The following is a 21,768-nucleotide window of genomic DNA, read 5'->3' on the forward strand; positions in this document are numbered from 1 at the left end:
ACGCTGCTTTTATTCGTCAGCTGATCACACTCAGACGCGCGATTTGATCAGAGCTTCTGCACAGTTCCCGCCGCCCTCCTTAACTCAGTTATCTGAACTTCTGCTGCCTCAGACGCACATCTGGCGCTTCAATGACTCCTTTATTCTCGTGCATGAGCACCAAAAACAACGACCAAATTTTTTTTTAAGAAGTCAACACGGGAGCGGCTTTCTTCATAAGTGTAAAATGTTTTATTTAGATGTTTTATACTGTGCAACAGTAACAATTCAATAAGTTGTCCATAGAATCGGGCGATACAAATACGGAAAACAGAGACAAGAGTCAAAACATCTGTCGTTGAGCATGAAATGAAGCTGAGCCCAAGTCATTCCCTCGTAACCAAAAAGGGGGGAATAATAAGATATCATCGTCGCTGATTAAATATGCATTTTGTATATGTACACGCAGATTCTCTACATGGGTTATAGATGAGGAGGAATAATCCGGTCCCACTGCGGCTACAAGAGAGTTCTTTTTTCTGTGATGGTTTTTCCCTTGAAGTTAATAGCGCTATACAAACTTCTGGTGTCCGGATTCCAAAGTCTTTCTTTCTTTTTTTTTTTTGGGGGGGACCAAACACCCTCTTTCAGAACTAAAAAAAAAAATAAAATAAAATGATAAAGTGTCACCATGAGCATGCATGTTCAAACTGAGCGTCAAAATATCCCAACACACATGAAATAAGCATGAGAAACACGTTTAATTTGAAAGACGTAGATCAAAAAAACGTAAAAGCCACCTTCCTTCAGTCACCTCTGTAAAAAATAAAGACGTAGCTTTAAAAAGGGAGATAAATGTTTGTCCTTCTTTCCAACTTTCTTTCTTCTCTCCTTCTCTCTGGTTCAGAACTCCCACGCCACCTGACTTCCTCGCTCCTTGAAATGTCTCTGGTTCCATCAAACTTAGGCTACAAACGATGCCATAATATTTAGAACAATGAATGGAGAGAGAAAGAGAGAAAACATTGTCTACACAGTGGAACTACGTTGGCATGAAAACAGGTTCAGCTGAGCGGGAGTCTGGCGTTGGCTGCTCGGGTCCGGAGCCCCGCGTCATCCAGATGAAGTCGATGAGCCGTTCAGGGAAACCTTCCGGGGTTTCCCGCCGCTACTGCCTCCGAACTGGGTGAAGGACCGGCTCGGGGTTTGAGCCGCGGCGGCCACCGTCCCGTTCACGCTGTTGGGGCCGTGCTGGAGCTGCGGGTGCGGGGACTGCGCGGGCGTACCAGGGCTCGGCAGCGACGAGGAGGTGGAAGGAGCTCCGGCGGGACTTCCGGCTTTGTCGCTGGCCGAGTCGCTTTCCGGACCGGACCTGCTCGCGCTGTTCTGCCCTTCCTGCTGCGCGTGGCTCACCTTCATCTTCTTACAATTAGGTCGTACCCGGTATTTCAGCGGTAACGGGCCGTTCTGCGGAATTTTAAAAGACAAAAATATATATTTAAAATGATGAAGACAATTTTCTAAAATAAGAAGAATTGTCCCCAATATGACCACAGCACATTTAGCTCCCTTAGGCCTACGAAAGCATTTGAGCAAACAATCATCATGACACGAACCTACTTCAAAATGTAGGTCAATAACATGAGAGGCAGAGTGGGGAAAAAAATCCTCATTGTGGCAACAGCAGCTCGTTCTAACATCAGGGCATAGTGTAGGCTACATCAAAATGTTTAAAATATAACCTTCTCTGGAGGGCATGACAGCACAGCCTTCCAACAGCATTTTTTGTCATTTCCTCCTCAAGAACTTTATTTTTGCGTAATTTCACCTCGTCAAATGTGAGGCCAGAGTCATCCCTCCAGAGCACATACATGGTCTAAAATTGTTCTTCAGAAAATCCTCAAAATAAAAAGCAGCATAACTTGGTTACTTTGTCATAAGTTGGACCTCTCACGGTTGGATCCATCTTAAATTGCACCCACGCAGTTCAAAACCTGTAATTGGAAATAAACTACCTCACTCTGCATTTAAAGCTGTGGTAATTCGATCAAATAAAATAAAAAGGTTTCTAAACGCAATAACTGATAATTCATCAAACAAAATAAAAAACAAAAAAAATCCCCAAAAGTCTTCTAGATCTGCATTGTTCTTTTGAACCTCAACAGCATTGTTTTGGTTAAGAAAAAAAAGAGGGAAAAAAAGACATTTTTGTTAACAATAGCTAACATTTATTTTCTAAACAAATCTAACTCCAAATTGATAAACATTCAGGTGACTGAAGCAACATTTATTCGATAAATTTCAATAATGTTCCACGTGCGAAAAAGTAGAATTCAGGATCATCCATTTAATTTCTTTAACAACTCCGTCTCCAATGAATTCTTACCCTTCTCCAAGTGTAGATATATGCTATGTCCATTAATGTGTAGTAATCTTTAAGAGGCTCATCTTCATACATGACTTCAACCTGGGGAGGAGAAAAAAAAACCCACTTCATTTGTAAGAAGAGTTGTTCAGTTATAGAAAAACGTGCTGAGATAGGTTTGTTCATATCAAAGCATCTATCCAAAAGTTTAAAATAAAAAATGTATTGAATAGATATAGATAATAATAATAAAAATAAGTAGGCCTACTTGGTAGGCGTTGGGGATGTCCATTTTGCTGCGCAGGAACTTCCTCAGATGCATAACTGTCATGGCCGCTGGACACTGCAGGTACCTCTTGTTAGCTATCTGCAGATCAAATTAAGATTCACAAAATGATAAATAAGCATTTGTAAAAAAAAAAAAAAAAAACTATGTACCCTGCCCTATGTATTAGTACATATATATTTTTATTTTATAGAGAACACAGTCTGATTGGTCCACCTTAAAATATGTGAAAGAATATTTGCTTTTCACAAACAATGTGGCTCATTACCAGTAACATGTTTGGCCCATCCCTGCTATCACATTTAAATCTAATGGCAGCAGAGTTGAAGGTTTCCATTATTGTGTGCTTTTTAAAACAAGTAGAAACGGGCCAAATGAGGGTGGAATACCTGATCTTTCGGTTGCTTGTCCTCAACTCCACCTCCCAGTCTGCACAGATTAAACATGGAAAATACGTCATCGACCCTCCACCTTTGTTACATCTGCACTTTTACCAAGTGCAAAAACCTCAGGGGGTACCAAATTCCTCGAATTTTTTAAGCATTTTTTATTCACTCACAGCAAGTCTTATTTTATTTATTTATTTTTTTTTTTTCAGGATTTCAGAAAAAGATGTATAGATGTAATAACTGTATGCAGTGTGTAAGGGCCCCTGTGCTCTGAGATATGGCAACAAAAATAGTAAATGTGAGACGCCAAAGGCTGAAGAGATAGTCTCGACTTGATTTAATGCAGGCAGTAAATGAAGGTGAGATATGCTGATGATTTCTAAATATGCCAGCAAACAGATTTATTTTCAGACTGGAAAAAAAAACAAAAAAAACAATGGGTGTCACATGTGTACACCCTATTGAATGCTGATCCGGTCCAACTTTATTTGTATAGCGCTTTAAAAGCATTAAACATTAAAACAAAGTGAAACACTAAAAGCAAGCAAAAAAACAAAAGTGACAGTATCAGACCAACACCTCAGACTGAATTAAATTCCAATGAAAAAAAAAGGATTTTAAGAGAACAGTTGAAAACAGCTAGTGAGAAGATGTGTGAAGGTAACTCCTTCCACAGTTTTGGGGCAGCGGCTGAGAATGCACAGTCCAACTCTGAGTTTTCTAATTGTTTTTTATGGACGATTAAGACATTTTAATAAACGAAAATAAGAATTTCAAAATCAACTCTAAAACGAGCCGGAAGCCAGTGTAACGATGCCAGAACTGGAGAAATGCGCTGGAAGCCGAGCAGCAGCATTCAGAACCGGCTGTAGGCGAGTGATGATGTTTGACTTCGCCCAGCATAAAGTGCAGTAATCTAAACGAATTGTGATGAAAGCACGGATTCAAATCCCAAAGTGGTGCAAAGAAAGAAAGATCCAGAGTAAGATGTGGGTCCACAAACACTTCAACGCTGGTTATTTTCAATGTTTTTTCTTTTTTTTCTTTTTTTTTCCCAGAGGCAGGACTGCCATTAGCTACTTTTTCTTAGCATGTTGAAAGGGAACCTTCTCAACCCTTTTACAGATTACAGAATAAAAAAAAAGAAAAAGAAAAAAAAAGAGGCTCACCTGCTCTGATCAAAGAACTCGATGGAGAGGCTGATGATCTCATCATCCGTTATTATTCTCTTGTCCTCATCAGCCACCTCACCACGATCTTCATGTGATCCATTCGAAGCTTTGTTTAAACAGACGAACACACGGTAACTTTAGGGGCCAAAATGCAGATGCATTGGAGGACCAATAATATTATGATTTCTGACTCACCATCCACAGGGTGCTCCGCATAGAAGTCTCTTCTCCTTTTCATTTCATCTGAAGACAATCAGAGAGACACGCTATTAAACGTGAGTTCATTTTCTTATTTTAAATCACAAACACATCCTCTCGGGGCTCGGACAGTGAATGCACCAGACTAAGAGGTCTGTTCTCACCCCTTAAAAGTGTTTCACTAGTCAATCCTGTGTGCATATTTCTTTCACACCAGATAAATTCCATCAGAACGGTGACAGGGATCTTAATCCCATGTTTGTAATAACTAAACCTTGTCAATTAAAACTGTTTTCATGACTTAATTTTAAAGTTTTGGGGTTTTTTTTTTAATCAATTTACAGCCCTCGACAAGACATCCTAAGTAACCAGATGTCATGTCCATGATACTAGATACTACACAGTGCTGCAAAAGATTTGAACAAACGTCTGATCACAAATGCACACGTGGTCATTCCTTCTCTTTTTATATACACATCTGTGTCATTTCCTGTGGCGGACCAGCTCTGCATGAAGTGACAGCATCTCATCTGTGTACATCTACCAAAGCTGGAAACATGCTTACTTTTGAAGAGGCCCGGGACCAGTTTGTACACAATGTCCTGTAAGGTTTTATCAGACCTGCAGAGAGGAGGAGAAGCTTCAGTCATGAAGATGAGAGAGCAACGACAGCCTCGCTTTCTATCAGGGATGAACGATTCATTCAGCGGTTCAGGGGAGAAACTCAACAAGCAAAAAAGACTGAGCTGGGGTTCGAAGAAGTAATGTGGCTGCCAAATATTACAAACACATTTAAGGAAAAGATTTAACTGATTTAAAACTATATTAAAAAAGACACACTAAGGTGGAGTAATTCCATTTTTTAATCGCAAGGCACAATCAATGCGAACAACACAAAGTTCTCAAAATAAGAACAATAAAAATCAGGATTTAAAGCAATAAAAAAGACACTCAAAAAAAAAGGTTCAGTTTCTTGTATAATATGGCAGAATATTCAATAAGCCATGTTCTCACCTAATATTGAGCAGCGGCTTGGTTTTATGCACTTGTACATCACAGATGGGACAGTATTTGCTGGTTTCCAGATAGCGCACAATGCACATTTTGCAAACTGCAAAAAAAGAAAAAAAGTCAACATATGATCTGAAAAGGATTTCCTGACTATTGTCAGAATCTGGGTTAAGGATGAATCTGCATCACTGCAATGAGGCTGCAGCAGGTTTGACTTTGGAGTTGGAACTTTGTGAGGCAAAGCTCCAAATTGGCATTTTCCACCCATTTTTCACTAAAAAAGAGAAACTCGCTCACATGAGTGAAGGCATTCGATGATGGTGGTTGCGTCTATGAAATATCCTCCACACAGGACGCAGATGAGGTGAGGGTTGAGCTCGGTGATCTTTATCCTGGTGGTTCGATGCATGTTGGGAGAACTGAACAGCAATCCTGCGTGGAAAGAGAAGGACACGTCACAACAGGGAGGCTTGGTTGGGCTGCAGGTTTGTGCTGACAGTGATGGCAAGGCGCGCCATCTGGAAAAAGGCTGCTGTTTGCTTGACTGTGTTAAAGCAACACAATCTCTTATGCTAATCCAAAAATAACTGAAGGGAGAGGTTGTTGGTGGCAGATTGATAGGCAGCAACTTCGCGGTCACCTGGCCGAGGGGCAGTGGAATATCATAAATCAATCGCTTTCGCTAAGATCGATTAAACGTAGATGGAGGGCGCAGCGCCTCGCCTTAAACCAGCGTTTAATCCAAAACCTCAGAGGAATGATAAAGGTTTAACAAACCAGAGGAGGCGAGTTTGGATCAAAATTACGCTCAGAGCCAAAAAATAAATAAAAAACTGATAAATCGCCGCGCAGATTATTTGAGGTGTTGTGCTTTTACATTTGTAGAAAATCTGCGCAGCCTGACTTCTTAACGTCCGTTTCAGCTTAAATAAGAAAGCAAACGCTGACAAAGAGGAGACGCGATGATATCCAAACACATGTGTTTTATGTGATAAAAAAAAGAAGAAGAAAAGAAAATGGTTTTAATCTGCGTCCACACGTTTGGCAGAAAACTGGAACCTTTTTAGTCGCCTATACGAGTCAGTGGCGCTGCGGCTTGAGAACTTGGGGAGGATGGGAGGCAACGACTCATTGCGTCAGGTGTGCCACACAGGCTGTGGGGAAACCTGATCGTTTCTATGGCAACCCCTTTTGCTTTTAGCCCACATGGCTGATCGCCAGTGACCAGAACGAGACAGGATGTCGAACCAAAACAACAACACGGGCGAGCTGCCGGTGTGCGGGGTGGGAGAGCATGGACGGAGTCTCTGCGTCCCTCCGCGCGCACACAGAGAGCCGCTGGACTGCCAGGCTGCCGACAGCACGGCTGCCATTTTGTGAAGGGAAAAAAAGACCCAGCTCGCATCGGTTCAACGGGCTGTGGGGTTTCATTCGAAAGGGGGCACAGAAAGCCAGTATCCACGGATTCCACGTGAGCTCGGCGGACCTTAGTGGACCGCCGAGGGGAGTGCGTTTACGTCCAAAAGGGAGGGCATTCCAGATTTCCTCCGCATCGCTTTGCGCCGTGTTTTTTTGTTTTTTTTTTCCCCCACGGCGAGTGCGCGATACTCGGCACCGTGCGGCAGCAACATGGCCAGACAGCAGCGACTGCGCTCAAGTTGATACGCAAACTGGATCATGGGCTGCAGTTTCTCCTGCGCCATTATCACCTTTCATGTCCACTTAGCAAACACCTAACGTCACGTCTAAAGGGATCCAACTTTACCGAGATTGACTGGAAGCTCAAGTTTTGTGTGTGTGTGTGTGTGTGTGTGTGTGTGTGTGTGTTGGGGTGGGGGTAGGGGATTATTTCAAAGATAAAAAATTTTTTTAAACAATTTATTCCATATTTCGGCTATGAGGCAAAACTGAGCCCGTATGAAAATAAATGTTGGGGCATAATATAAGAAGCTGGGCTATGCAAACAGTATAAATGCGCCCAGTGCTTTACTTTAAAGAAATGAAAAAAAATAATTACTAGTCATTTGAGGTCTAAAGAGCCCGCAGAGGCTGTCGCTTCATGAGGAGTTGACCCTCTCTGAACGCCGGGTGACGGCCAGCCTGTCCAGCCCCGCAGCTCGCCGTTACTTCATGGAGCCACAGTCGGCACCGAGCCCGAGTCCCGGCTGGTCTCAAGGCACCAAGCGACCTGTCTCTGATCGGACCTCTGTAGGCAAGTTTGGGCAGCTCTGTTCAAAGGTCGCCTCACGCTTGCAGTGATGGATAATGGCTACATAAGCAGGGCGCCTGTTGTGGCATTAATCGATAGTCTTGGTGTTTGGACAACTGTTCTTCCTCTTTCATGGGGTCCGCGTGCTCACTTTATAATACTTTGAGTCGATCACACCAGAAATCAAAAACTATGCCACATAAGTTCATCCCCAGCGGGAACGAATGCTCTTAAAATGGCTTGAACACCAACCAACAGGCGACCAAAATGAACCTCAACATCCGTGCTGCAGTCAGTCAGCAGCTCTCTTTATAAACCGACACATGAGCTCGATGGAGGAGTCTGTGGTATCAATTGATTCGTAACACCCTCAAAACAAGGTTTCACGTGGTCCTTGACAAGATCCAAAGTTCCACTCTTCTTATTTGTTCCCAAACGACCCCAGTGATCAACAGCGACCGGAATAAGCACCATCAAATTCGGCGCTGAGAGAAAAACCAAGACCTCCTCTTAGCCGCTGCCAGAAAAATTCTGAAAATCGTCCATTGAATAAGTTCAGAAACGTCGATGAGACTTCTCCAGTCAACACAAAGGAATATGTTTTTTTGTGCGCATTGGATGGTTGTCTTTATCCACCTAACCAGTCTGTTTAGAGGCAGCCAAAGCCTTCGCGTCTATCCACAGACCTGAAGGCTGTCAAACTGCACATACCGAGCAGGGGTAAATTAGGCTACATTGAATTTAAACCATTAATCACACTAAGGTCCTGTCCCCCCCACCCCACCCCACCCCACCGGCATTCGTGGGGGTGAAACAATGATAATTTTACCTTTCACAAGAGATAACACTGCCTGTCAGTGTCTGCCCCATAGGACCCGATTCCGTAACAAACCGAGCACCAGCGTTGGCCGTTCAAAGGTGAAAATGTTGACATGCACGATGAGCTCAAACGTCAAGCAAACAGTCCACGCTGGCTGAGCTCATGTGAATTTGGGCGAAATAACCGATGCTTTTCCTGCTTGATAAGGCACAGCCACCTCTTTGTATCCAGACCGAAGCGTCGCCCAACTTTTAACTTTTTTTTTTTTTAATCCAACAAAAAAACTCAACCATCCTTCTTAATCCAGATAAGCGCAAACCAAACCGTAAACACTCGAAGTATCTGATTTTTGGACGAGCCCGTGTTTATCAAGCAGCCGAGACGAAGTATTTAAGCACAAAATGAAAAGGTTTGCCTCCGTGTCACGTTCCTGGGAGCTGTGCGTGTTAAGTTAATAAATCAATTTCTCGGTCTTATTCGCCAAAAAACAACCCGGGAGCCAGTTCCCAACACCCCAACCATCCCAACTCTATAAAATGAAGACGCTGTGTGGAAGTATGAGCACAGGGGGACTGTTTGGAGCACTTGCTGCTGTTAACATCTCAGCCAACCCAGCCTTGGTCGCCTCAGATCTTCCACTTTACATAAATCTAAACGATGCAAAGCGAAGCCTAGCCGTGGTCAACTTATACAGGCAGAAAGCTGAACGCCACGCAATGCAACAATGAGCGTGCGTGGGTCTTAATTAGGTTTTATAGCCGGGCTGGGAACATGTTTTGTAGGAAGAAAAGTGGTGAGCAGACACACACGGAGCTCCACGTCGGTGATCGCTGCAGCCACCGCTAAAAGCCCCACATCCACCGCTGGATCAGCGCGGAGAAAACACAAAAGCACAAACCCCGAAGCTCGCCTTCTGCCCCCGTTAGTTAGAGACGATATCGAATGAGACGTACCTGGAGGCTCGGCTTGAAATCGGTGGGTCTTGAGGCGAATAGACAATGAAAGTTGGGGGGCGATCAGCAGAAAATGAATAGGAGCCGAGCCGCCATCTTGAAGCAGGCTGCAGACGCTGTCAGTGGCTGAGAGCGCACGGCGGAGCGGAGCGCATTTCAGATGTGCGAATGAAAACTCCTCGTTTCACCGCCTCTCGCGCGCCGTGTGCGTATCCGACCTGCGGCTCCCAAAGGTCCGGTTCCTACGGCTCGGGCTCGGGAAGGCTCCCACTTCGGCTGCGATAACTTTGCCTCCAAAATATCCGCTTCGCCACCAGTGAAATGCAGCAGTGTGTGTGTGTGCTCCGTGGAAACTGACACCGTCCCCAAAATGGCTTGTAGTTCGACCGCCCCGCTTTGGTCACGTGGTCTCGTTGCTTAAGGGAGCCTAGGAATTACTGTCGGTGTATTGCTGTTCCTCCAGATCTACTACGCAACAATGTAACAGAACACACAGACACGCACACTTGAACAGTTTTTGTGTGTAATTTTAATAAAAACAGTAAAACCTTTGAGTTTTGTTTGAGCTAAAATGACGCCAGCCGGCTGCTTAAGGGCGCCTCAAAAAACGACTGCCGGTACATTCTTGCTCAGTGACTGACTTACTCGTGATTTACAATAACATACGATGGAGTAATATGTATGCTCGAGCACGTTTGACCACGGCACTGCAGTTGGCACTGTGATTAAGGGCGTATGGCGAGCCCTCATCTCTCTCTATGATGTTAAAAATAACAGAGGCACACGCGCTCGCGTCGTTTCTACACCGTGAAAGTATCACTATAACACGGAGTCTGCGGGGGCGGCTGTCCTATTAAGCTCTGCTGGTCGTTGCTTTTAAGACCCACGCACTTGGTTAAGATACGTCCACGTGACAAATGGCTTCGGTGTCAAACCTTTGTCGCGGGCTGTCCTGACATCTGCAGCCCCCCCTCACCCCCAAAAGAAGAAAAAAAAATGCGCCACAGCAGTCACTTGATGAATCGGAGTCTTTATCCCGCTGGCCGCTGAAAATGAAGGCACCTCGGATGTTTATGGAATCCGAGCCTCCGCGCAGCTCCAGCTGAGGAGCTTTGAAGTTTCAGCTGAGGTGGATGCAGAGAGCTCAGGGCTTTGTCGAGGGAACGAGGACCGAGATCCCGAGCAGTTTAGCCACGAAAGAATTGGCTGTCTGCTAATAGTCCTTTTAAAAATAGTTTCCTCCAGAAAAAAAAAGAAGTAGCCTTGCATGCAAGTAAAAAAGAAAATCCATTTGCTCACAAACGTTTACCTTTTTTTTTTTTGTTGTGGATTTTTAAACTCATCCAGTTTTCAAACAAAATGTTTCCAGTCACTTTGACACAGACAACGCGGACATGTTTTTTTTGTTGTTGTTGTTTGTTTTGTTTTTAAGAAAGGGGTCACTCAACCAAAAGACGTTGAAAGTCGGGTCACCTTTTTCTTTCCTCCTCCTTTCTCTTTGTGTGCGTGTGAACACATCAAGCTGCGAATATGTTGAAGAAGCAAAACTTTTTTATTTTTCACTTAAGCCAAGTTGGAAAGAAAACTCTTCTCTACAAAAGTTTTTGGAAAAAAAAAAAGAAAGAAAAAGGAGTCCGGCTAAGTTGAGGGAGCTGTACACCCCATCACATCTGACTGGCTTTCTCCACACTCTTGGCAGCGTCTTTCAGCTTCCCCACCAGATCCTAAAAAACAAACAAAGGCCGATTATTTTCAGTTGGAATTTTCTTTTTCTTTTTAAATAACCAAAAATAAGCCCAAATATCTGCAGGGGGACATTCCAGTCTGCTATAAATAAGAATTAAAGACGACACTGTCAGATTTTCTTATTTGTTGGTTTGAACAGGGTGAAGATAATGGCCGATTTGAATCCACAGTGTGTGAAGCTGACTGCACCCGCTTATTTAAACACGTTAGCACACCTGCTGACATATTGCACCTGTTTACACAACGTACAGCAGAGCTTTGCGGAATGCGCGTGACACCTTGATTCGACTCCAAACGCGTTTTTGGTTTGAAACTTGACACACATTTACAATTTGATTGATTTTTTTATTATTATTTATTCTTTCTTCCGACGGGCTTTGATGCGACAGATGAAAGTCCCAGCGCGTTTAGCATCCCTCCCTTTACCTGCAGCTGCTCCGTCGTGCAGGCAAAGTTGATGTCTTCCGAGGAGCCTCCGTTCTACCAAAGAGAGACAAGATCACCGTCCAGCCCACTAAAACTTCCAGGAAAAAAACCAAGAGGAGCTGCAGTGCAGCTGTGTTACCTCAGTGTTGAGTGAGATCAAGTAGAAAGGCTCGTTGACCTTGTCGAGCTGTCCGTTCTGTTGGAGGAACAACATTTTGGACCCATAAAAGACATTTTAACTTCACAGATTTGTTTTATTGTTTTTTATTATTTTTGGCTGGTATCTACCTTCGTGTGGTATTGAAGCCGCCACGAAACATCATTAATTTGAGCGGGACGTCTTCCTATGCTGGAAGAGAAAGAGAAAAGGGCTTTTTTCCCCACCCCTTTTCTTCCGCTGCCATGTGTGAACTTTATAAAGCAGAGATGACACAGGACAGAAGCAGTGGACTTTGTGCGTTTTTTCTGTAAATTAATTAGCCTCGGATGAGGTCCCGGTGCGAATCCTAAAATTGTGCGAGGGATCAGAAGCCTCGCTCTGCGTTAAAAGACTTGTTCTCAAATGGAACTGAGCGCCATAACGGCATATTTACATTGCAGTTCATCACTCCACTCAGACTCTCCCTGCTCTTTGATGTGCTAAAGCAACAACTTGAATGGTTTTCTTACCATTTGGGTTGATCTAATATACTTTTCCTCGTCAATTCTCATCCAGGAAAAAAAAAAAAAAAAAAAAGAAAAAAAAGACCATCTTCCCTGAGCCAAATAGTTTAGTTCATATTTCTGCAAAGCTAAAACCAAAGCTTTATGTACTAAAGTAAAAACTCCCCGATTTTACAGTTGTGTCTTGAGGACGTTATCAGAGTGCAGCACAATCTTTTCCATCTTTCATTTCTTTTTTTAAAATCACCCTTTCCCCCCCATACTGACAGCTCTGAGCATCGTTCTTACCTCGCCAAGAGACGGTCCAGTTCTTTTTTATGCTTCTGCAAAACAAAACAAACACTGGTTACCTACAAGTCAGGCACAGCTAAAGAAACAATCCAATAAAAACAACGCCATCTTAAAATGTACCTGATATGTGCCACAGAATATTTCTATTCTTTCTGTACTGAATGTGAGCTCTTCAAGGCTGGAGCTGCAAGAAGAAAACGACACTTGGATTTCTCTTCATTTTCCTCACGCAGTCTTACAACAGTGTCACTGTGCATTTCCCCCCTTTGAGCCAATATTGCTAAATGCTTCCATCCTATTTTAAATACATAAATTGGTTGATGTGTGGCTTGGTAATCACTTCAGATGGAGTTTGAGATTGGGAGAAAAAGAAGAAAAAGAAAAACTATCAAAAGGCATATTGTCCATTGTCGGTGGGACATCGTCAAACTCGCTCCAAACAGCTTCACTTCTCTAACTTGATATCCAAAGGGAACATTTCTGAGAAAACCTGCAGATACCTGAGCTACCTCTACTCCGTGTCCATATTATCTACAGCAAAGCCTTTAAAGGATTTCCCATCATTTCCACAAAAATAAAATAGAATCGAATGAAATTATGAATCAATATTGGTAAGTTCTCCAAACAAACAACAAGCAGAAGCAGAACTTCCCGTGCAGTAAAACTTCTGGGAAATGTTGACCCCGCGTGCAACAGAGCACAGCAGCTTGTTTTAATAAGACAAAAAAAAAATAATAATCCATGACCTCCCCTGAATCACTGTTTTGTATTTCAGACGCTGGTTTTGCACAAAAGCTTTACTCTGTTGTAGGTCCTCGCCTCCTCTGGAGAAAATGTAATTTGACATAATTGACTGCTGCTGTCTTGGAGAGCCCCGCGTGTGCATTCAAAGGGTCAACCTTTGTGTCATAATATAGTCAGGAACATGTCCGACATACTGGTACATTAGTTTACTCGTAGAAATCATCCTGGCTCACGTGCTGCATGAGCCCCTCTCTGACTGATGCCGCCTACCTTACCGCTGACCTGTCAGCGTTCAGTTTGACTGCCTCCAGTATGAAGGTGGCCGCCGCGGTGTGAATCTGCTTCAGCAGGATTCTGTCGATGCGCTTCAGCTCGGGCAGATCTGAAACCACAAACACGGGGACGTGAAGACGGCTGCCACCCTGCATACACAGGCTTCCAGCACCCCTTCCTGACACAACAGATTGGTGTAAATAAATGATCTGTAGGTCTGCGATCCATACTCAGGATACCCAGATTGACGCGCAGAATGGAAATCAATGGCGATTTGCATGTGAATGGGCCCCTCGGCTGCATCGGCCGGGGGGGGGGGGGGGTCCTTTGTTTGTCTGTCTGGTGGGCACTTCACTTTTTAAATAATTCTGACACTGAAATGAGCCGGAATGCTGCGAAAGTTGGACAACACATGGTGCGTGGAAACCAGAAAAGCAGTCCCGACAGAGCAGGAGCCTGTGTGGTCGTGTTGCATGCTTCAGGCTGAAGTTCAAAGCTATCAACAGCAACACGGAGCGAGCTGCTGTGAGTTCTACAGAGACGGTTAAAGCGAGCAATCGGATGTGCGTGCAAGGTCACGTTTCATTAAACAGTGATTGAGGTGGTCTAGCACAGCCTCTCCTGTGTGCTAAGTAGCATTGGTGGGCTCTCCACACGAGATGCCTGCTTCCCGTGTGAGAGCAGAGAGCAGAGGACGCTGTGAGCGTGCGGCTGTCTGCTCAGCCGCTTCACCTCGCTGAATAGTTGATGATAAACACAACGCGCTTCGGCAAGGAGCGCCGATGAATATCCGCAAACATCGACGCGGCTCCGTTACGAATCCACACAAACGGGAAACCGGAAGCAGCGGCGAAGACAAAAGCTGCGGCGGCGAAGAGAGGCAGCGGCTCACCGAGGACCGCGGGGTCACCGTGAGAGGAGAGCAGACTCCGGAAAGACGCGTCCACCAGCGCCTGGAAGCCGCTTTGGTCCACGGCGGAGGGGTCGGCGAGAGACTGCAGCCCTCTCTGCACAGACTCAGACAACTCCATTTTGCAAAGACGACATCAGACCACGTGACGGATCAGCTGATGTAGCGGCGTGGACAAGCTCAGGGCTGAGCGAAGGGCTGTTACAGAGAGAGAAGAAAACGAGAAGAGCGGGGCTGGCAACCGTCAATAAATCACAGGGGGATCCCCGAGCTGTGCTTCAACCATGAAGCACAGCTCTGACTGTCCAAGCTGGCGGTTTCCTGGTGTCTGATTAAGGCGGTCATCTGTCTCACGCTCCAAAGAGCAGTAGCCAGAAAGAAAGAAAGAAAGAAAGAAGAGAAAATGTCTCTGAAGTGATCATAATGCTGCTGAAATTGAGCCTTTCATTTAAAGATGCACCTGAGTACGAGGACACATGTTTTACATAGTTACTGTGGATGATGCACGACCCTCACATGTTTTAGAGCCGTCAAAATGAGACGGTTAAACAGCTCTCAGGTGGTTCAGTTAGTTGGATTTTTGCAGCGCTCACACATCAGGCTATAGGTTTCAGCAGTTTTACTCACACAGCGATCATAGGAATATTCGGGTATTTTGTTTTGGGGGAGGGGAATCTTGCCAGATAAAGGCAACAGTTTAATTATTTTCCAGTTACTCGTTCAATAAGTTCAACGATGAGTTCAAACCTCATTAAGAAAAATAAAAGTGCAATAGAAGGTTAGATGCATCTTTAAAAAAAAATAGATAGGCTACAGCTCTTCACTGGTCTGCGTCCAGTCAGAAAGAAACGGCTGAGATGAACATGTTTGAAATGGCCGAGGCGTGGTTCAAAAGGATGACCTTTTTGCGCCACTGTACAGACTGCTAATGAAAAGGGAAGCTCGCAGCAGCTCTTGGGTTTTTTAGTTTCGCTGCTGTGAGGTTACAGTCTAACACAAACACTAAAACTGCTCTAGATGTACTTTTTTTCCTGCTGTCCTCTCGTCAGATTGCTTTTAGAGATAATACCACAAAAAAGCCCCCAAAAACCCACGAGTTCTCCTGATATTCTCTGGATGGAATGGTCAACGTTTGAAAACCCTTTGAAATGTGCATTTTATAAAGGACTTGGTCGCTAAAAAATAATGTGAAGCGTTTTCTCTTGAGGAAATGCCAGCATTGGCCATCAATATAGCACAATTCAACAAGGCGATTCGAAGTGCTTTACAGATAGGCTACATTAAAACAGTAGAAATAAAAAGCGTGATTTAAATTTTAAACAAAAGAGCAAGAAATAACAACGATAGATAAAATCTGATAAAATCAGTAGTTAAAATGTGTTTAAGTTTCGAAACTCAAGCTTCAGATTTGGAGCTTTATTCAAACGCAGCTGAAAATAGGTGTGTCTTCAACCTGGACTTAAATACACTGAGTGTTTCAGCTGATCTGAGGCTTTCTGGGAGTTTGTTCCAGACATGTGGAGCATAGAAGCTGAACGCAGCTTCTCCATGTCTGGTTCTGACTCTGGGAACTGATAAAAGACCGGATCCAGATGACCTGAGGGGTCCGGAAGGTTCAAACTGGGTCAGGAGGTCACTGATGTATTCTGGTCCTAGACCATTCAGAGCTTTACAGACCAACATCAGAACTTTAAAGTCTATCCTCTGATGGACAGGCAGCCAGTGTAAAGACCTCAGAGCTGGACTGATGTGCTCCACTTCTTTGGTCTCAGTGAGGACTCGAGCAGCAGAGTTCTGAATAAGCTGCAGTTGTCGAACTGACTTTTTAGGTAGACCTGTAAAGATGCTGTTACAGTAATCAAGCCTACTGAAGATGAATGCATGGCGGGTGATCTGCACCAATCAGACTCAGATCCCATCTGAAAGTTCATTCTGAAATAGAAACCCCTCGTATTCCCCGCCCAGAGAGCTGAGGCAGTCATGAGGTGATCAGTAAATTTCTGCACTTTGAGCGCTCCACCATTCCGTCTAGACTCTGAGGCTTATGACGGTGCGACTAAGGACAGCAGATCTGACAGGAAATTCCCCTTTTTGTATAAAAAGAGCACAAATGCCGCCCGCGAACGCAGACCTGCGTCTGTGGCGCAAATAGCCGAACCAAAGGTTTTGGAGAAGTAGGTCACGTGGTACGAAGGCACAGTTTCCTACCAGGAAAAAATACCTGGACAAACGGGGAATCGTCTCAGTGCGTGTCACTGATTTGCACCTCTGCCTTTCTGCTGCTTTATCAGCTCCTTCGCTCTTTTTGAGCATCGCTCAAAAAAGGGAAAAAGTTACTTTAGCCGACTTCAGAAATGTTGCCTGTGGCTGTAATGGTTTGTAATGTTCAAGACTTCATTTTGCATTCTGCATCATTGTGGGAGTGGGATACCTGCGGGTCATTATCACGGACTGAGGGCTGCAGCTATCGGAGTGACCTCTGACTCCGCGCTTTGTCCAAAGTCCATTCTTGTCTCCGGGTTGCGAAACAGATTAGCCTTCTCAATCTCCTTGCTGTTATTTCTTTCTGTCTCACGCCACAACGCCTCTCTTTCATTGATTTCTGTTTTTCTCTTCGGTGTAAATTTGCGTCACGAGTCTGACGTCAAAATCTGCAACGCACACGTCAGCCTTTCACACAAAGAACGAACCCACGATGGCGATCCAGCCAGATCGACTCTCTCTGGTTCTGCGAGTGTTTTCTGTGCCATCCTCTTAGCCCGATCTGTTTAACATAACCGAACAACCCGCCATATGTCAGCGTCTCCCTTTCATTATGTTAATTCGGTGAATAATTCAAGATTGAGGCCCACAAGTAAGATTTTCTGTTGATAGAAAATGAAACCAGACCGCTGATCCAAGCTGTTGGTAAAGCTATTAGTCACTTGATCTTTTTTTTTTTCTTGAAAAAACAAACTTTAATATGACAAAGTTTACCCATGACAAAGCTTTAAAAAGAAAAAGAAGTCAGAAGTGTTTGAGTTGTACGGAAATAAAGCTGACTTCGCAATTTCTGTCAGTGCGACTAAAGCGAATGATTTTCAGATAATTTCTGCTGCAGACCAACGGTTGTGTGCGCAAAGTCTCCTTGCAAAACTCTTTAAAAGATGGAAAAACTTTCAGCTGACCCAGACTCCCGGGAAGAAGAGAGCTCGTGTCAGAGTTGGACTCTCCTGGCCAAATGATGCTTAATGAAATGAAAGCATGTGTTTTTTGTTGTTAATCTTTGAACAATCACGTCGTTTAAAGCCCGTGACAGTCTTTAGCTGATAAATCAGCCTGAGAACGTCCCCTTTAAGAAGACACCACTGTTACATGACCTTATAGAACGTGTGGATTATCAACAAGGAAACACAATTTAGGTGGACTGTTACTTCCTGGAATGAAATGTAGCCTATTTTAACTGTCAGAATGTCATATAGCTACCTTTCAATTTGTTGGGAAGAAACTGAAAGGCATAAAAAGCTATCAACAGTTTTTTTCCCCTTTTTATTTCAACCTGTCTGATGGTCGTGCTGTTCACGTTGGGCAATAAATAGACTATACGTAATGGGTCAAGGTGAGACTTTTAACAACCAGCTGCCATCTGGGTCTGAGCAGCAGATTCTGTTTGATTTTGTTGGCTTCTATCCGTCTTTTTTTCCAGCTCTGCCACAGCAAAAATAATCACAGTAATTTAAAAACAAAAAGATCCTTTGACGTCTCAGTGTGTAGATGTATGGGTTGCTGGGTCGCAAAATGGGTCCAAGAAGCTGATGAGCGCCCGCTGGCCGACGCGAGTCTCCCGGGTTTCCTAGCCGTGGCCGTCATCGTATCTCTGGGGTGTTCTTGTGCCATTCGTTCCGTCACTCTCCGTGCGAGAGGAAACTGGAGGCAATCACCCTGTTCTTAATCAAACTTCTTCAAAGCCACCAACGCATGCGCGGCACCTCCCGTGGGAATTACGTCTCAGCATCTTTTTATAAGCCTGGCGAGATAATGTGTCCGTTTTTAAGTTGGCTGACTCGATGCCTGCGTTCATATTGCTTTCACAACACAGAAAAATCAGCCTTAGTCTGATTTAAATCTGTTTAGTGGCTGAGAGAGGGTCAAAGGTTGTTAAAGATTGACTCCAGTTTGGGAGCTCATACGAGAAATCCTCAATGAGACAATTGCTCCCCCCTTTTTTTTTCATTTTTCCCTCCTTCACATTCTTTTTATCATTGAAACGTAATCCTCTCTTAAATGGTAATGCAAAAATTAAGGGTTTCCTTTTTATTAATTGAGGGTTTGATAGGCTGGACTTCAGTGAAGTGGCTGATTTGAACTCCTTAATTTGTCTGACTCATTCACAACTCTCATATCCACAAACAACATACAAATCTAACCAATCCAGTCATTTTCCCTTTAGATCGAGGTGAGTAGCTATTCTATAAAGAATTTTCAAGCTATAATTTCATCAAACTTCCCTTATACACTTAAAAAAAAAAAAAAATCCAGGAAAATCAACCCCTTTTCTTAACTAATAAGCAGTGAATATGAAGATAATCTGCAGCTTAGACATGGGACTCTTTCTTTGATATGTTGACGTCAGCATGGTGCAGGTCCTGCAAAACCTGTAATTATTGAAAGAGACGTTTCTTTCTTTCTTTCTTTCTTTCTTTCTTTCTTTCTTTCTTTCTTTCTTTCTTTCTTTCTTTCTTTCTTTCTGTAGCACCCTTAACCTGCTTTGCAGCTGAGCCTTGAAGAAAATCACGTCCTGGAAGATCTCGTGAGTTTGGTGATCCAGTCCGTGGTGAAATCAATTTGAAAGGCGTTTTTTTCGTGTTGTTTCTAGCACGAAAATGGGTTTTCGAAAATAGGAAGATGTCAGAAACCAGTTCACCCGACAACAATCTCAAAATCAACCAAGAGTGAAAAAGAAAAAAAAAAAAAAAAACGGACCAAAAAAAACTGGAACATCATGTTTCAGCAACGTCGATTTTTATTGAATGTTCTCTGAGAAATCATCTTTTTTTTTCTCCCGAGCGATTGGTACAATGAATAAATAAATGAAAATAACTGCTTTGCAGAAGTTGATGCAACTTGGTGAGACATTTACCAGCCACTGTGTTTTTCATCCTGCTGTTTATAAGCCCGATCCAAATAGGCAGGTCCTCCTTTAATTAAAACTTAATTAAGCTTGGAAAAGCATGAAACCTCAACTCCCAAGCAAGCAGCTCTGGGGTCAGGACCCCGGTGTAACAATAGGGCCCCTATAGAAGAAAACAGAAATAACTCAAATCGGCGCGCTTCATATCGCTGTTATTGTAAAACTTTAAACTAATCCCAAACACTGAAGGTAGATCATACAGTCACCTGCCAGGCGAAGAAGATAACCTGCTTTTATCTCTTTGTTAAACATCCACTTTGCTTAACCTTTTTTTTTTCTCTCTTTTTTTAAGTGGAGCTTTCGGCTTCATATTCTAACGCAGATTTGAGGCTCTGGAACCAATCTCACACGTCCGCGATCCGGTTCAAAAGTTGATTTGTTAAACTAACAAATGACTCACAAAGCTGCCGGGCTTCGATTTGTTTTGAGCCTTCGAGGTAATATTTTCTAAGGCTGCAGGGTGTGAGGTGAAAATTGCTTGCAGAGAGAGAGAGGGGGAAAAAAAAGAAGAAAAACCAACAGATTCTAAAGCATACAGCCTACAGCGTGTGTGGGTGCGCCGGTGTGCGCTGAGCTTGTGTGCAGGCGTGCGTACGTGACAGACGGAGAAGAAACCGGGAACAGAGGAGAGGTTTTGTACAGAGTGACTCTGCCCCCTGTTGGAAAATACCCTCTTACCCTTCTCTTTCTGGAAGTCTGCCGCCTCTCTATAAATCATCAATCATCATCACAAGTGATGGAATCAGCAACAGCAAATGAATGAATGAGCAAACGCTTTTTTCTTTTTTTTTCTTTTTTGCCTCAGCAGGAAGGCGAGGCTGAATTACGTGCGCAAAGATATGATTGATTATTCCCACACGCAGAAGCTGAGAGGAAAAGATGCCCCGCAGAAACACGCAGGGCCTTATAGAATCTGTGATTAACGTATCCCACTTGAGTACCTCATTAAGTGGGTTACATATAGAGCTAATTCAATTATTGTGCTGCACAGCCTACACATTTTCCCTTCTTTATCAAATCATCGCGATGTGTCATCCACCAGATAGGGCGATGAAGAGAAGTCAGAAAAGATGCGCCATTTTGATAAAATTATGACCATCTCTCTCCCACCCGCCATCCTCACGAGGTCAGCATTGGGTCAAGCAAGTGTCTTGCTCAAGGACACTGCGGCAGGGCGCGTGGGTGCGCGCGAGCGGCTCGAGCCCGAACCCTGGAAGCGAGGTGGTGGAATCAAAAAGCTTCGAATCCCTCTGAAAAATGATTTCTATCCATTTTTAATGATCAATTTTTCATTTTTGTAATCAAATAGGCTACTGACGGAGACAGAGGTCTGGGAGAACAAAGAGCACGCGCAAACGGCCGCGCGCCTCCGCTGCCGCTGGGTGGCAGTGGTGTGGTTTGCCTCTCTGTCTGTCCTGCGGGGAGCGTAGAGGGGAACAAAGAAGGGAGGGAGAGAGGGGGAGGCTGTGTGTGTGTGTGAGAGAGAGAGAGAGTTGGGGGGCATATATGGAAATCTGAATGTGTCAGATTCAGATTCAGAGCGCGCATTCAAACCCTCCACATAGAGCCAGCAGCATCACCACCACCACATACTGCTGGGACTTGCGTCCCGTACGTAACAAACGCACCGGCGATTAGAGTCCATGGTTTTCCGGCGTGGCAGGCATTTTTTTTTAAGCTTCATGTATGTAGCCTAAAATATGCTTGGTTACCCCTGCGGAGCTCCGTGTGTGTGTGACAATAACAGCTTCCGGGGCTTATTGTGATTGCAATTATGGTCCTTAATCCTGCCCGTCACAGTAACTACGTGGCAGACCAACGTGTGGTGCTGCGCGAAGGGATATTAAATGCAAATAATCAGGGCTCAAAGTCTTAACCTGCGGTTCACACTCACGTGCACGAGTATTGGTACAACTGCAAAAATTTAAATTCTATGAAAAAAAATAAAAACACTAATAATTATAGTTTCAATAATAATTTTCATAGCAACGAGCTAATTCACTCATAATGGAAAAAGACTGAAGAATACGACATGAGCTTTAAGATAAAGAGAAACGTAGAACACATTTTAAATGCAAAAATATATAAAACCCACAGTAGGATTATTATTATTATTATTATTATTATTATCATTGTTATTGTTGTATTTTTTAAAACATTTTT

The 21,768-nt window shown here is 43.8% G+C and overlaps 2 protein-coding genes across 3 annotated transcripts; both read right to left on the minus strand.

Moving 5' to 3' along the window:
• Positions 1-208: 208 nt before the first annotated feature.
• bmi1a (bmi1 polycomb ring finger oncogene 1a) lies at positions 209-10,080 on the minus strand. Its single transcript, XM_075452132.1, has 10 exons — positions 9,383-10,080; positions 5,698-5,832; positions 5,404-5,500; positions 4,955-5,010; positions 4,387-4,434; positions 4,189-4,297; positions 3,020-3,059; positions 2,613-2,711; positions 2,366-2,446; positions 209-1,446 (listed from the first exon to the last, which is right to left on the minus strand). Exons 2-10 carry the CDS (start codon positions 5,807-5,809, stop codon positions 1,093-1,095), a joined length of 996 nt encoding a protein of 331 aa, XP_075308247.1. The 5' UTR covers positions 5,810-5,832; positions 9,383-10,080; the 3' UTR covers positions 209-1,092.
• Positions 10,081-10,915: 835 nt separating this feature from the next.
• commd3 (COMM domain containing 3) lies at positions 10,916-14,595 on the minus strand. Of its 2 annotated transcripts, none has more exons than XM_075452134.1 (8): positions 14,418-14,595; positions 13,535-13,634; positions 12,629-12,692; positions 12,506-12,540; positions 11,843-11,903; positions 11,694-11,750; positions 11,555-11,608; positions 10,916-11,106 (listed from the first exon to the last, which is right to left on the minus strand). In XM_075452134.1, the coding sequence occupies exons 1-8, from the start codon at positions 14,554-14,556 to the stop codon at positions 11,047-11,049; spliced, it is 570 nt and encodes a 189-aa protein (XP_075308249.1). In that variant the 5' UTR covers positions 14,557-14,595; the 3' UTR covers positions 10,916-11,046. The 2 variants fall into 2 exon arrangements, with proteins under 2 accessions (XP_075308249.1, XP_075308248.1); XM_075452133.1 differs by having other exon boundaries at positions 13,523-13,634; positions 14,418-14,591.
• Positions 14,596-21,768: the final 7,173 nt, after the last annotated feature.

Source organism: Odontesthes bonariensis, chromosome 20 (genome assembly GCF_027942865.1).
Source record: "Odontesthes bonariensis isolate fOdoBon6 chromosome 20, fOdoBon6.hap1, whole genome shotgun sequence".
NCBI lineage: Eukaryota > Metazoa > Chordata > Actinopteri > Atheriniformes > Atherinopsidae > Odontesthes > Odontesthes bonariensis.